The sequence below is a fragment of the Seriola lalandi genome, unplaced genomic scaffold (assembly GCF_002814215.2).
Source record: "Seriola lalandi dorsalis isolate HSWRI2012SDOR001 ecotype SW California unplaced genomic scaffold, Sedor1 jcf7180002054544, whole genome shotgun sequence".
Lineage (NCBI taxonomy): Eukaryota > Metazoa > Chordata > Actinopteri > Carangiformes > Carangidae > Seriola > Seriola lalandi.
This window is the reverse complement of record NW_019525097.1, coordinates 2420351-2434705: the sequence shown is the minus strand read 5'-3', so window position 1 is coordinate 2434705 and position 14355 is coordinate 2420351. Positions and strand designations below refer to the sequence as shown.

General features: G+C 42.6%; 1 protein-coding gene across 2 annotated transcripts; it reads left to right on the top strand.

Annotated features, from left to right (window-relative positions):
- Window positions 1-580: 580 nt before the first annotated feature.
- On the top strand, window positions 581-12746 carry tfap2b (transcription factor AP-2 beta). Of its 2 annotated transcripts, none has more exons than XM_023414908.2 (7): window positions 581-682; window positions 2870-3331; window positions 4822-4876; window positions 5910-6129; window positions 6456-6574; window positions 7588-7729; window positions 11719-12746. In XM_023414908.2, exons 1-7 carry the CDS (start codon window positions 635-637, stop codon window positions 12008-12010), a joined length of 1338 nt encoding a protein of 445 aa, XP_023270676.1. In that variant the 5' UTR covers window positions 581-634; the 3' UTR covers window positions 12011-12746. The 2 variants fall into 2 exon arrangements, with proteins under 2 accessions (XP_023270676.1, XP_023270677.1); XM_023414909.2 differs by lacking the exon at window positions 581-682 and adding an exon at window positions 2322-2564.
- The last annotated feature ends 1609 nt before the right edge of the window (window positions 12747-14355 follow it).

The window sequence follows — 14355 nt, the reverse complement described above, 5'->3', positions numbered from 1 at the left end:
TTCTCCCAGGTGTTTACACAGCCCACCATCCTTTATCAAGAAAACAACAGACTGTCTGGCATTGCGAAAATATAAGAAAATAGGAACTAAAATGAAAAAGATTACGCAAAAAAAACTTTAAAGATTGAAATTCATGTTGGTTGATGCTTCAATTTGTATATAGAAATCAATATTATGTCACATCATGTTCCCTATAGTCTAAGTCATAGTTTCATGATCTACCTTCATTCATTTTTCACTTCATTTAAATCTTATTAGTTGTCAGCCATAAGGTGCTCATCTGTGGACAATATCAAGTCTTTTGTTAAATCATTGTGCTTTTATTTTGGGAACTGTAGAGACTCAGAATAAAAAAAAAAAAGTATTTCCTGTATTATTTATTTATTTATTTATTTGCTCCTTTTGCTTATGGCTGCTTCTGTCAACCCGCCCTATCTTCACAGTAGTGGAGGCTTTACAGGGGTTCCCCATTCACAAAGCCTGCTGCCTGACTTTACAGAGGGCGGAGAGAGAGAAAGAGAGAGAGAGAGAGAAAGAGAGAGAGAGAGAGGGAGAGGGAAGGGGAGAGAGAGAGAGTTGAGACATCCCTTTCTCACTTGGCTGCATTCGGTTTACCGACACTGGAGAAGCGACCATGCTGTGGAAACTAGTTGAGAATGTCAAGTATGAAGATATTTATGAGGTAACGTTATCGTCCAGCTGTTTTTGTCTTGGGGGAAATCGACTTATTAGACGTTAGGAAATAATTAAGTTTTAGTCATTGTTGAGTTGAGTTGAGGTGTTTTCCAGGGGGTGTTAGGCCTGTTATTCTGTGATGTGCTGGCTGTGGATGTGAACTGGAGGACATTTCACTACATGATAATTTCCTTCAGACAGAAATTGAGCTCATTTGCGCTCATATGTTTTCGAGCTCTTGTGTTATTTTATGTTATGTATGTGGCTACGCTGCAGGTCCATTCACTGTTTGCATCATATGGTAAAAATGAAAATATTTGACACTGGATATAGATCATTTTTATTTAATTTTTTATTTCTTTAAATTTACTGATAGGATATTTTAAATATGGCATTGCGCTTTTTTTATTTTACTGAATCCTTGTTAAAAAGCAATGTTATGTAGAACTTCTTAAATTTATATCTGTAAATATGTCTAAAGAAGAGTTAAACGTAGACCAGTGATGCTGAAAAAACATGCTTTAAAAAATAAATAGGACTAAATGGCTTTTTTTTATTTTTTTTTTATTTTTATTTTTTTAATTGCATGAAAAACAACTTTGAGAAACGCTGGGTCAGAGCGGGGTGATGTGTCAGAAGTATGTAAATCTTTTGGCTTAGATCCCAGAACAATTATTAAAAAAAAAAAAAAGAAAAAAGGAGCGAGAGGAAAGTGGAGAAATACCGCCGCGCGCGCGGGGGCGAAATGCTTTGCTCCGACCGGCTCTCGCTGAAAGGGCTCGATCAACAAAGCAGACGAAGAAAAGGGCAGCCCGCGAGGCCCCTCGGCTCAGCCCGGTGGGAAGCCCTTGTCTCGTGCCGCACATGGCTTTTCTCCCACGGCGCTAGAGGAGGGGAGGCTGTAATGTTGTTAAACAAGTCGCCCAAAGAGGGCAAAGAAAGAGGGGCCGCGTTGTCTACGATATAAAGTTTAATCGCTTCTTTTGACTGCTGACACCATTCACGCGAGCCCCTTCACGCGCCCTGTAGTGCCTGGACTGTGTTTTCTGAGTAACAGAGGGCAGCTGCAACACAACATTAGTCGCAGTTTTATTTTGCAGGAGGTTATCAGGTTGAAGTTTAAATGTCTGAGCGAGTGAAAAATATTTTGTGCGTCAAAGTGAGCTGTTTATTTTTCTAAATGTCTTATATTAGCTCAGATGTTGAGTGTGCCCGATGGGAACCGAAGCCGTGACCCTGGTGGTATTGCCGTCATGGTTAAGCTTTTTTTTTTTTTTTTTTTAACAGCGGTTCACTTTATTGTTATATTGGTTTTGCGTCAAAGCAAGTTTGCGGAGAAATAGTTTGTGGAAACTGTCTCCACAGGCAAGAAAGTGTGCTCTTCCTGCGTCAGACTTTGCCCACAAAAGGCCCCAAAGCGATTATTTTTGTGATGGGGGAACTCCTCACGGGTCTGGACACCCTGTTCGCTTTCTCCAGCTTGAGAGAGTCTTCTTTTCTATCTCCTGCTGTTCGCGCGTCGTTTCGGCTCTCCACGGAATTTAAACGTCACTCACGGCTGCGCGAGAGGCTTCACGCTCCATGTGTCGCCAGTCCCCTGCCTCGCGCACATTAATATTCCTGTAAGTCCCAGTCATGAATAACAATTACACCATATACCGGGGGTAGAGGCGGGAGCACGGTGCTCACACTCAGAGCGGCGGAAGCTCCGGGCGGAGGAAGGTTCAGTGTGGAGCTGTAGAGCAGCGCGAGCCTGCAGATACCGACGCACTGCTTCCACCTGGAATGAGTTTGTCTGTCTCGGCCCAACAACGTCTTCACTATCCTGCTGTTTTACCGTGAGACCTACAGAGGGTTTACAGATGTTAGTTCATTCATACTCCACTGCGGTGAGTTCTCTCCCCTCTGTGTATTTCTGTATTCCTTTGCGCAAACGGTGAATCCGTAGATTTTGCTGTGAGGATTTCGTTGAGACATTTTAAATTAGGCTGTAACATTTTACCTCCAGGCTCTTCTGTGCTTTTTGTTCAGGAGATTCAATGCTATTTAGGCTACTCTGGCTACAACACCAGGGGCTATACTCTAATAAATGCATCATGATCCTGGGCCTCCATGTGGTTTCATTTGGTTTAAATGTGGATCTAATTCCGCACAGAGCTGATTTTTTTCTGTTCTCCTCTTCACCCTCTTCAAGGACCGGCATGACGGTGTCTCGAGCCACAGCTCGCGTCTGTCCCAGCTGGGCTCGGTATCGCATGCGGGACCCTACTCCAGCGCGCCGCCGCTGTCTCATGCGCCCTCGTCGGACTTCCAGCCTCCGTACTTCCCGCCGCCATACCAGCCGCTCGCTCACTACCAGAGCCAGGACCCGTACTCCCACGTGAGCGACCCGTACTCCCTGAACTCCCTGCACCAAAGCCAGCAGGGCGCATGGGGGGCGCGGCAGCGGCAGGACGCCGCCGGGGACCGGATGGACAGCTCGGGTCTGCTGGCGCAGCCTCGGGCCTCGCTGCCTCAACTGTCCGGGCTGGACCCTCGGCGGGACTACGGTGGTGTACGGCGGCCCGACGTGCTGCTGCACTCCGCTCACCCGGGACTGGAGCCCGGTATGGGCGACGGACTGCTGCATGGGCTGCACGGTATGGAGGATGTTCAGGTGAGCCAAAGGTCACAGGGTTGAATATAACACAGTTTTACAAACACAATTATACTCGGTTTTTTTTTCTTTTTTTTTTGAAAACTTATTTTAAGGACATTGATATTATCACTGTATCCGAGAAAGACCAAACTGACCTGCACCTCAGAGAACACCGCTGGACAGGGATTAAGCCACTGCATTTCTATCACCATTACTGAATATTATCTCAATAGCAGATATGAAATGTATGCATTGTAATCATCAATTTGAACATTCTCATTTACAGTAATGGCATTTTAACTAAAACACACATATTTACTTCAGGTAGGCAAAATGTAACCGCCTTTGCTCAGTTTGAACACAGTTAGAACAGGCGACAACCAGAATCAAAATAAACAAATAAATAAGATGAACACGGTTGCAGTGGAAGAAGCGGGCTGGTAATTGTCGACAGCTGTCTTCTTCACTGTCTCCGCATGTTTCCCGCGCCTTTGGAGCTAAGGTCAGTGAACTCAGAGCAGCTCCCTCAGGGCTGGACTCTCCCAGCAGCTGTAGCCTCAAACTGCAAACGGCCCACAGCTAAACAAACTGTCTTTAGGAGACCTGAGACGTGTTTGATGAGAAGATGCTGAGATGTGGCATGAGGCGGGCTTCACAGATTGTGAATTTACTGCCACAACCGTGAAAATACATTTAAAGGAGAAAAGTCTGAAGAAGACGCTGCAATATTTATTCATTTTTGTATTCATTTTGACATGCAGAAATATAAGATATAGTGCAAAACTATTATTTTTATTATTATTATTATTATTATTATGAGGCCTATTATTATTATTCATGCTCATGCTATTGTTGTGGCTGATTTAATAGAATTTGAAGGCTGTCATTTTTGTTTTACAGGATGCTATAGATTTTTTTTTGTGTGCTGCTGCTGAAGGTGCCAAACACACAAAGCAAAGCTGCCACAGACTTCTGTGAAACTGACTTTTATAGTGAGCTGTGTAGGATTTCATCTTACCCTCGCTTCCCCCTCAGGGCACAACCATCACGAATTGTCTGCCATTTAACCTCCACGATAGATTCTCATTTCTGGCTTCCCGTATTTGTGTCATGCATTTATTAACCCCCATATAAATTTGTTTTAACGAATTATTCCTTTTGACATCGGGTCTATTTAAAAGGGGGAATTTATTTGGCAGGATGATGAATGAGATTGATGAATGGGGGTCTTTTTTTCTGGCCGCATCATGATGACTAAACCAGTGGATTATAAACTAGATTTGTTTGCTGTTTGGATACAAATAACTATTTTTTTGAAATCTGAACTGGCTCCTGCAGGATTTTTTTTTGTGTGTGTGTCTGTATGTCTGTGAGTCTTGGATTGTGTTGGTTGAATTGAACATCAAGCTCCACGTGCTCGTTAAGTGGCTTATTACAGCATTACAGTGCGGATGATGTTGTATTAAGCAGTCTATAATAAAGATTTGTATTTCTCTTGGTTCTGACAGACCATTGAAGACACCAACGGAACGAACATCCTGGATCAATCAGTAATTAAGAAAGGTACACACACACACACACACACACACACACACACAACCATAGGCCTATATGATAAAATAAATATCAAACATATTTTAAAAATATATTTTTTCCAAAATAATTTTGGGAACATTTTATTCATAACTCTTTTTGTAGGTTGTTGATATGATGTTTATCCTGCTGTTTCTTTATCCCAGTAAAGTCATATAATTAATTTCTTATGTGTGTAATGAAATCTGATTTACGGTGTGTAGAACTACATGGACAGATAGGATATAGATGTAGGTCTGGATCTAAACCGGACCAGGAAGAAAATCTCCATGAGGCTGTTTTGTTTTTTTTGTTTTGTTTTTTTGTGGGTGCAGGGTGAGGAGTTGGAGAGGTCGGGTTAACGATCCCGGTATATTGACTCGCAGGCAGTGTGTCGCTGACAGGCTGCCATGCTGCTGCCGCTCTGATGATGTGCGGTGATTTAGTTACGGGATGTTGAGTGACTGAGCTCCCCGCGGGGCATTTAAGCCGCTGATGTAATAAATGGCACCGCTCACGGAGATCTCGTGAGCTCGTTTAGAGCTAATCTGCGGTATTATCCCCCGTGGAGCTATCAAAAAACCCCTCGCACTGGCCCCTACGCATGCACGAGCCTGGCAGGCTTCTTCTTCTTCTCCTCTTTTTTTTTTTTTTTTAACAACATTAGCGCGAGCATTAACGCGCTGGATGGAGGAGCACCCAGTGCTGCTGGTGGGAGTTAAACCGGCCGTGGAGGAAAGACGGGGAGGTGGTTAATGCGATTTGGGAGCGCGAGCCAATCAACAATCGATAATATTGTAATGAGAATGTCGCGCGACATTAAATAACAGCAACTGCCCGGCGCGTGGGCGCCTCATTAGGCCAGGGACGCCCTCTGAGAGCGCGCTGCACTAAGTTTGACAGAGGAGACACGTTTAAAGGTTTGATGCTGGAGCAGGATCCGGATGTTGCTAATGTATTTAATAAATGAAACTTGTTATGTAACACATCCACTCATCGTGCCCCTATGACCTTCCTCTTTCAGTCCCCATGCCGCCCAAAAATGTGGGCTCTCTGATGCTGGGTAAGGACGGCCTGATCGGTGGAGTCACCGTCAACATAAACGAGGTGTTCTGCTCGGTACCGGGCCGCCTGTCGCTGCTCAGCTCCACCTCCAAGTACAAAGTGACCGTAGGGGAGGTGCAGAGGAGACTGTCCCCGCCCGAGTGCCTGAACGCCTCTTTGTTGGGGGGCGTGTTGAGAAGGTACGACTGAAAGTTGATGCAGACGCTATGTGTGTGCGTGTGTGTGCGTGTATGAGAGAGAGAGAGAGAGAGAGAGAGAGAGAGAGAGAGAGTGTGTGTGTGTGTGTGGACAGTGTCTGAAGAAGCATGTGGCTCACTCACCATGCTGCAAAATCTATTAATGAAGCCCTGAGCTATGAAAAGGCCTCTGTCATTTAACAACATGAAATTCTCTGGAGACAAACTGGATATTAATAACATACATCTAAATATTACTGCACAGTAAAGGTTTTTTTGTTTTGTTTTTTTTGTTTTTTTACATGAAATTGTTTCCTTTGTCTCTGCAGAGCAAAGTCCAAAAACGGTGGGAAATGTCTGAGGGAAAAGCTGGAGAAGATTGGACTGAATTTACCTGCTGGGAGACGCAAAGCTGCCAACGTCACATTACTAACATCTCTAGTAGAAGGTGACTGAAGAAATACTGCACTCTTTATTCTGACAGTCTGGGGAAATATGTGTCAACAGACAAGAAACCTAAAGATTTGTTAAGTTAAAAAAAGAAAAGAAAAAAGAAAACATCCCCCTTCCCTCCTTCCACAGAAACTACCCCTACTCCATACTGAAATAAAGATGTACACCTGGATTTTATTCCTGCTATTTAAGTGACAGCCAGAGTCTAAATGTACCAATCAAATAAGCTAAAATGTGAGACTGCAAAGGTCATGACCTCACAGGCTTGACAAAGTCACTGTGTCTATAAACTGCAAGAGCCTCCAGAGCCAGGGAGAGAAAAATTCAATGTTGAGCAAGTGGAGAGATGTGGTTAGATTTGCTAAATTAATTTAATTAATGAATTGATTAAAAAGCTGAGAGCGGAACCTCCCCCGTTGTACACCAGCATTTTAGGCTGCAGCCCATTTATTTTGTACATGGGGCTTGTTTCTAACACATGGAGCTTACATGATTTTACCTGTTCATTTGGAAACGTAGTTCAAAGATTTTTTTTATTAAACTTTAACCTTTTACAGGTCAAAGTTTAAAGGTTGTGTTCACTTCTGCTTGCAAAAAGTATACTACAATAGATCAGCTCCTTTTTAAATAATGATGGAAACCAAGTAATTAGCTCATATTCTTAATTTTTCCACAATAAAGCTCAATTTCTTTTCTCTTTTTTTTTTTCCATTTTTCGATTGTTTTAGCGTCAGCTGCAAAGACACTGATGGGAAGTAGTGCGTAAAAAGATGACGTGATAACGTGTCGTTTGCTAGGCTGCATGGGACAAACATGAACTGGCTTTACTCATTTTTTATAAGCTGTAAAAACACGCACGTGAGGATTTGGAGGGGGCGGGGTTAGGGATAAAATGTAAGTGACAGTTATGGTAGTGAAATTAAATATTGACTTTCTCTGTTTGTCTATATTATATTTAAATTGACTGTAATGTACCGCTCGTGTAATCCCCCCACTCCCCACCCTCAGGTGAAGCGGTCCACCTGGCCCGGGATTTCGGTTACATCTGCGAGACGGAGTTTCCCACCAAAGCCGTGAGCGAGTACCTCAACCGGCAGCACGCGGACCCCAACGAGCTGCACACGCGGAAAAACATGCTGCTGGCGACAAAGTGAGTTTGATGGACCGTTTGATTAGATTCTGCTCCCTCACAGTCTTTATGTGGTGTTTCCTCTCATTGAATATATAACACATGTCTGCAGCGAGGCACACAGGGAGATTCCAGTGGTACAGGGATTATTGCGTGTTGTTTAATCATTAAAAAAAAAAAAAGAAGAAGAAGAGGTATTTGGGTTGATCCAAACAGAGAGAGGGATAGTGGAAAATAAATAGTGTAAAGGTCAGGGCCCTCTGTCAGCATATAAAAGAGCAAGAAGGAAAGAAGGATCTTTTTTTTCCCAGTAGAGCAGAAATGTCCTGAGATATTTCCAGAGAGAGAGAGTCGTCTTATGCAGCAGATGTTCCCATATTTCATAGACATGTATTTAGGCTCAGAAACTCCCCGTCTGATTGGAGCAACGTGGCTGCACACAAGGTGAGAAACAGCCCTCAACCTCTCTGAACAGGAATATTTCTGGTGTATTGTAAAATTAAACTCTCTCCCATTTTCCTGAGGCCTCCATGGCCCCCCCCCCCCCACTGACATTTGAAAAGGAGAGTGGAGACGTTTTGTTAATGAGAGGCATTGAGCTCAGTATAGATCTAAGCTGTGATGAAAATGGCTGATTGAAAAATTGCCACACAGGAAAAATTAGGGCGGTTTAAATTCAGTCGACGCATTGAACAAATGAGGATAAAGCCACATTTAAGCCGAGAGTCTTATAATGATTGAACAAAAATATCAAAGCTTCAATTTCCACCTTTTGATTGTAATATAAACTTATTCTTAAATACATCAAGAGAGGGTGTCAGAAGTGCTTTGTATGCAACTCCAGGATCCACAGGATAACCTTTAGCTCAAGTACAGATGAACCTTATTTGATGCTCTTTATGTGGCCTGTACAGCTCACAGACATTATAAAATACAAGCTCTGAGGTTGTGAGTGTATGTTTGACCTCTTCCTCTGGTCTCAGAAGCGATCCATTTTACTGGTTCTCCTTGTAAAGTTACTTATATTAATCCATTTTTATGGCCGTTAAACTGTGGAATTGAATCCTGGATCTTGTGATTACCTTTAGCAACTGAGCAGGATAGTTTTTTTTTTTTCCAAAGAAACCAGGGCAGCAGTGGTCATGTGGATTTATAAATGTGGATTAAATCACTTTAGATTTCTGCACTTTGCTAATTACTGAGTAGCTTTAATTGATGTGCATTTATTCCCCTGAATGTGAGTTTTTCTGGTAAATCAAAGATCCCTTTAAAAAGCTTGTATTTTTAGCTTGCATAAAAAGTGCCGTCTGCTGGCCTGCACTGCATAAACCATCTGTCTGTCTGTCTGTCTGTCTGTCTGTCTGTGTGTGTGTGTGTGTGTGCGTGCGTTCGTGTGGTACTCAGTATGTAGGGTGTGTTCGTGGTGGATGTTTGATGCTCAGATTCAAACCTGTTCCAATACGGGGTGTCGGTGCTGCCTGTTAGAAATTCATTATTTAGCAGTGAAGTGTTTCAAGTCGCCAGAAAACAACAGCGAGAGCCTTGAGTGTAGCCCGCGGTGGCGGCTTCTCCTCTCTACTCCCCTAACCCCAGCTGGGCTTGGCCTGCACAGCCTGTCACTCATTTGCTGGAGCTCTGCCCTTAGGCCTCTTAGTCTGTGTGTGTGTGTGTGTGTGTGTGTGTGTGTGTGTGTGTGCATGGGGCATGCGAGTATGAATCTGAGAGAGGGAGAGAGAGAGAGATGGGTCTCCTGAATATAATATGTGGGCCTAAAACCAAAGGATGATTTGCTGAAAAGTAACAAGGAGAACGAGGTGAAGAGGTGATTCTCTTTCACCGATGCACTTTTTTATGGAGCCATATGGTGAGGAATAAAGATGCACTTAGTGTCCTCTTTTCACAGATGACACATTAACAATTAGAGATTTGTTTTTAATGTGAAGGCCTCAAACTGAACAGATTTTTTTTTATCATTAGGTTCGTATTATTTTTGGTTTGGACTGTGAAGAGAAATGTGCTATTGGCATTAGCCTTGTAATTCTGTTTGCATTTTCATGTTTGATGAGAGTATTTTTCGTATTCCTGAAGAATATGGAGCAGGTGTTAAAGGTTAAGATGGTGTTTAGATAAACATAAATGTCAGTCGTTAAAGTGAAATTAAACACACATTTTGCAGCAAATCCTTCACTCAGTTATCTCACAGTACCAGAATACAGTTGAGCCACAAGGCCTGTTTTCCAGGGAAGGAAATACTCCATTCTTTCAATTGGAAAAATACTACCACTCTTTCCACGTACAACTTCACTGTAGCATCTTATTGCATCAGGTTTGTGCTTTTTTTTTTTTTTCTTTTTCTGTGATTATTTTCCAAAGGCATTCTGGGAAACACAGGGAATCACACAATGAAAGAATAGTAGATGGAAGAAGGCAGAGGGAACATGGGTTCAGAAAAATTTAAGAAAAAACAAACTGCTACACTAGATCACAAAAAAGGCCTTAGGTAAAGGGGATACAAAAGGAAAATTTTTGCCTTTGGGGATACATTATGTCATGCAAACCTATCTGGGGAAATTAGAATTTCTTTGCATCTACATTTTATGTATTCAACATAAACTCCTGCTCTGTAAAGCAGTGCAAGATTCTTATATTAACACTTAAAACCTCTAGAATAAAAAGGATAAAATAAGTGCAGGAGGATGGAGTACAACATTCCTGTGAAAAATTTAGCAAAGCTGTGGTGTCAGTTTTCACCATGTGACTTGAGGGAGATTTTTTTTTCTTTTACGTGTTTCACATCTTGTCTTGTTTAGCACAGAACTGATGCAACAAGCTTTATAGCTGAAAGTTCTCAGTGAATCCTGTCTCAGTGAATAGATGGGTGGGGTCACGCTGCTGCCTTCTGGAGCTGCTGAACTACCTGCAAGAATTTCATCAGTCTGGGTTGCAGTGATGGTCTGAATGCTGCTTTTTCTTTCCACCTTTACAACACCGCTATTCTGGAGGAACCGCTGCTTTTCGCTTTGTGGTGCAAACCATGATCCACTGAATACAGCACTCATCATTTATATATTCAGAGAGCAGTGTACGGAGTCAGTGATTTGTTTGTTATTGGTTTTATTTGGGAGGCAATTGGTAGATTACAGGACACCATTTCTTGCTCTGCAACATCACTATTGTATTTGAATCTGCTCTGTTCAGTTGTTGAAATTCTTAAAAAGAAAAAAGAAACACTGAAATGCAGCTTAAAGTGAACATGCTTCTTTTTCCTGTAACACACGTTTCCCTGCTCTATAAGACTTTTATTTATTTATTTATTTTAAATTCAGAGTAGTTTCAGTTAGCATCGCAAGAACATCTGCAACTCATGCTGTAAAATATCATCACTCTCATCCCCTGACACGGTCGACTCTCAGAGGCATGTGGCTGATTTGGGTGCATGTACTGAGGCACAGTTACACAATTTATCCTGTGCACTGGTTTGCTGACAAGGCCAATATCGGCCACTCATTGTGTTCGGATTTTAATGCGATTTAAAAATGGATTATCAACTAGAAATATCTCTTTAATGAGATATTTTTTTGATTAAATTCCCCACGATGCTGCATTAGTGGGTCCCATGGCTGGATTACTCTGTTAACCTGAGGGGGAGGGGGATTATAGGCCGTGATAGAACACCAGGCAAAGATTAGGTAAAATGAAGGATCTTATTTGATGTGGTGCAAATTCCTATAATAAAAAAATCAACAAACTCAAATTATGAAACTCAAATCAGATTATGTGCAACTAATGTTTTTGGGCTCTTGGAGGTCTCTGCTCATTTTAACTTGATAATTGGAGATTCGTGGCTTTTAGTTGAAAGTTTTTAACATGATTATTATATGAGATTTAGTAGCGGCCTGTTTTCTCAAGAAAACGGAGAATAAACCTTTGAATTAAATGTAATGGCACTGAATACTGACAGTTGTTGTGTAGAGTTCCTTCCTGACATCTTGTTGTCTTCCCCACTGCAGACAGCTGTGTAAGGAGTTCACAGACCTGCTGGCCCAGGACAGGACTCCCCTGGGCAACTCAAGGCCCACCCCCATCCTGGAGCCCGGCATCCAGAGCTGCCTCTCCCACTTCTCCTTCATCACGCACGGCTTTGGGTCGCCCGCCATCTGCGCCGCGCTCACCGCCCTCCAGAACTACCTCACTGAGGCTCTCAAAGGACTCGACAAGATGTTTCTCAACAACCCTTCCAACAACCGGCACGGGGACGCCGGCAACAAGGCCGGCGACAAAGAGGAGAAGCAGCGGAAATGAAGCAGGGGGAAGACGCAGGGCCGAGCGGGAGGCAGCCACTCACACAGAGGCGTTACACCGTTACTTCTAGCTTTACACCACTGCGACTGACCTGCCACATACACAGGGCTGAGGAGGTGGAGGAGGAGGAGGAAGGCTTGGTAGAGAGAAAAAGGCAGAGGAAGACACCCGTGGGCCAGTGTCAGAGAGCACAGAGGGATTTTTCATCTGTGTTACGTTCTTTTCATTCCCCTGAGGACATGGTGGTAACTGTGTTACATCCATTTTGCTCCCCCTGCCTGCATCCTGTGAGACTGAGATGCTGTGAGCAGCCGACAAACAACATTGTGTGCGTGTGCGCCTGAGTGAATGTGGTGTGCGTGTGCTTGTGTTTGTCTTCACACAGAAAAAGCATTGTGGGTACGAAAAAGTGGGTGATGAGCATTCTATCTGTGAAACAGGTTTGTCTGGTTATTTAACACGAGCACGAGGAGGGAGGGTGTTAATTTATGTGTGTAAATATTTATTTATATTAATTTAAATGGATGGTTGTGTAAATAGGTGCACCAGCTATTTTGGAGTAGGCCTATTTATCTGTGATTCGACCTTTGTGAGCCGGCGGGGGGGCAGGACTCATCCAGTGTTTTTCTGTTCTTATAGAGCTGTTGTCATGGTGCTGATGATGGGTAGACATGCTTCTAATTGTCCAGTGATTTCATTTCTATCACACTGATAATAAACCATGTGTTTTATTATGCGAGGTGTGCAGCCTGCGCCTTTTCTCCAGGTATATTCTCCGCTAGAGTCCTAGTCAGTCCGGGCTGGGCGGGTCAACTCACATTCAGGTTAATCTGTTCAAAATGTAAAACATGATATTCATTAGATGATGTTGGGGCATTTGCCTTTACTTATTTCATGAAATATTAATGAACACCTGTAAGTAAAAGAGTTTACATTTGGAGGATTCAAAAGAAAATGCAACTTCCTGATTGTTATTCACTGTGATATTCAGAGTGTCAAACTCTCTGCTAGTCATTCTGGTTTAAGTGAAATGTGAGTTAGTGTTTAACAGTTGTTTTGTGTTCATTACAACATAAATGTCATGCTGGTTTTTGTACCAGTGTTAAAAAAAACAACATTAAGATCTAATTACTGGGCCAACGATAAACTGCGATTTCATGTCACTTTTATTTTCACTAATACTAATTATTCACAGAAGCAGGCAATGAATTTCTGGTTATTGTGAAGACATGAAACAACAACAAAAAAAACTAACTAGGAATTAGTATTTTAGATATTTCTTTTACTCAGCGTGACCACTACTTTTCAAGGAGAAAATGGGAAGGGAATCTGGCCTTTAAATCTTCCAATACCGAAGAAATATATGTAAAAACAGTGACATTTAAAGGCAAAATCATTGGCTTGAATGTAAATAAAAAGGTAACCTTGCCACCAAAATTTAAAACCAGTACAGGAGTTTTAGTACATAAAAAAAAATCTAAGTTTTTATTATTTTCTGATGCTGTTAAGAATTGTCTCCTTCAGTAATGTTTCTAGGGTGAAGCAGGCCTTTATATTGAAAAATAATTACCAATACCTATATTTTAATGTATGGATCCATGTCCCAGGTTAAATTTCTTTAATTATATCCCTTGTTATAATTGTGGTTTGCATGGCCAGAAAGTGCTGATGGGGCCTTTTAATGGACCGATATGTGACCATTGGTGACATAGAGATAAAGGATGAAATGGTTGAATATGACATGTATGATCATGTCCAAGAATATTAGGCCAAATGATCATTATCATCATCATGGTTGCTATTACTACTATTACTATTACTGTCATATTCTAAACCCTAGCAAAGCTATTATAGAAAGTGCCAGTAGTCTGGAGTCAATATATTGCAAAGCCTCAGAAATGAATAGGCTCTCCCTCACACACACACACACACACACACACACACACACACACACACACACACACACACACACTGATGGATACCGTCTTATTCCAGGGAGATAATTGGCTGCATTTTCCAGCCAGTAGGGCCCCTCGTTTTCAGAGAGGTTTCTCTCTCTTTCTCTCGCACGCGCGCAGGGGGAATAGAATCGTGCCTCGCGGGCCCGCTTCTGCAGTGGGGATCTACCGCCGGTGTGCTAATGACGGGAGAGCGCGAGACACACAGAGAAAAGTAGAGAGAGACTGAAAAAGAAAGCTAATGAGAAAGAGAGAGACCGGGAGAGAGAAAGAAAACAGGGAGCTGGATAGAGAGAGACTTGGGAGGAGGGGGGGGGGGGGTTTCTCCCGCGGGCTCAGTTGACCCGTGGAGCGGAACACCGCGTGACGCAGGTGCAGAGTTCAGCA

Excerpts from the sequence above, each read along its gene's own strand:
- tfap2b (XM_023414908.2), top strand. The coding sequence starts at position 635 with ATGCTGTGGAAACTAGTTGAGAATGTCAAGTATGAAGATATTTATGAG. Across the intron at positions 683-2,869 it reads AGTATGAAGATATTTATGAG|GACCGGCATGACGGTGTCTC; the intron begins GTAACGTTATCG and ends ACCCTCTTCAAG. Across the intron at positions 7,730-11,718 it reads AACATGCTGCTGGCGACAAA|ACAGCTGTGTAAGGAGTTCA; the intron begins GTGAGTTTGATG and ends TCCCCACTGCAG.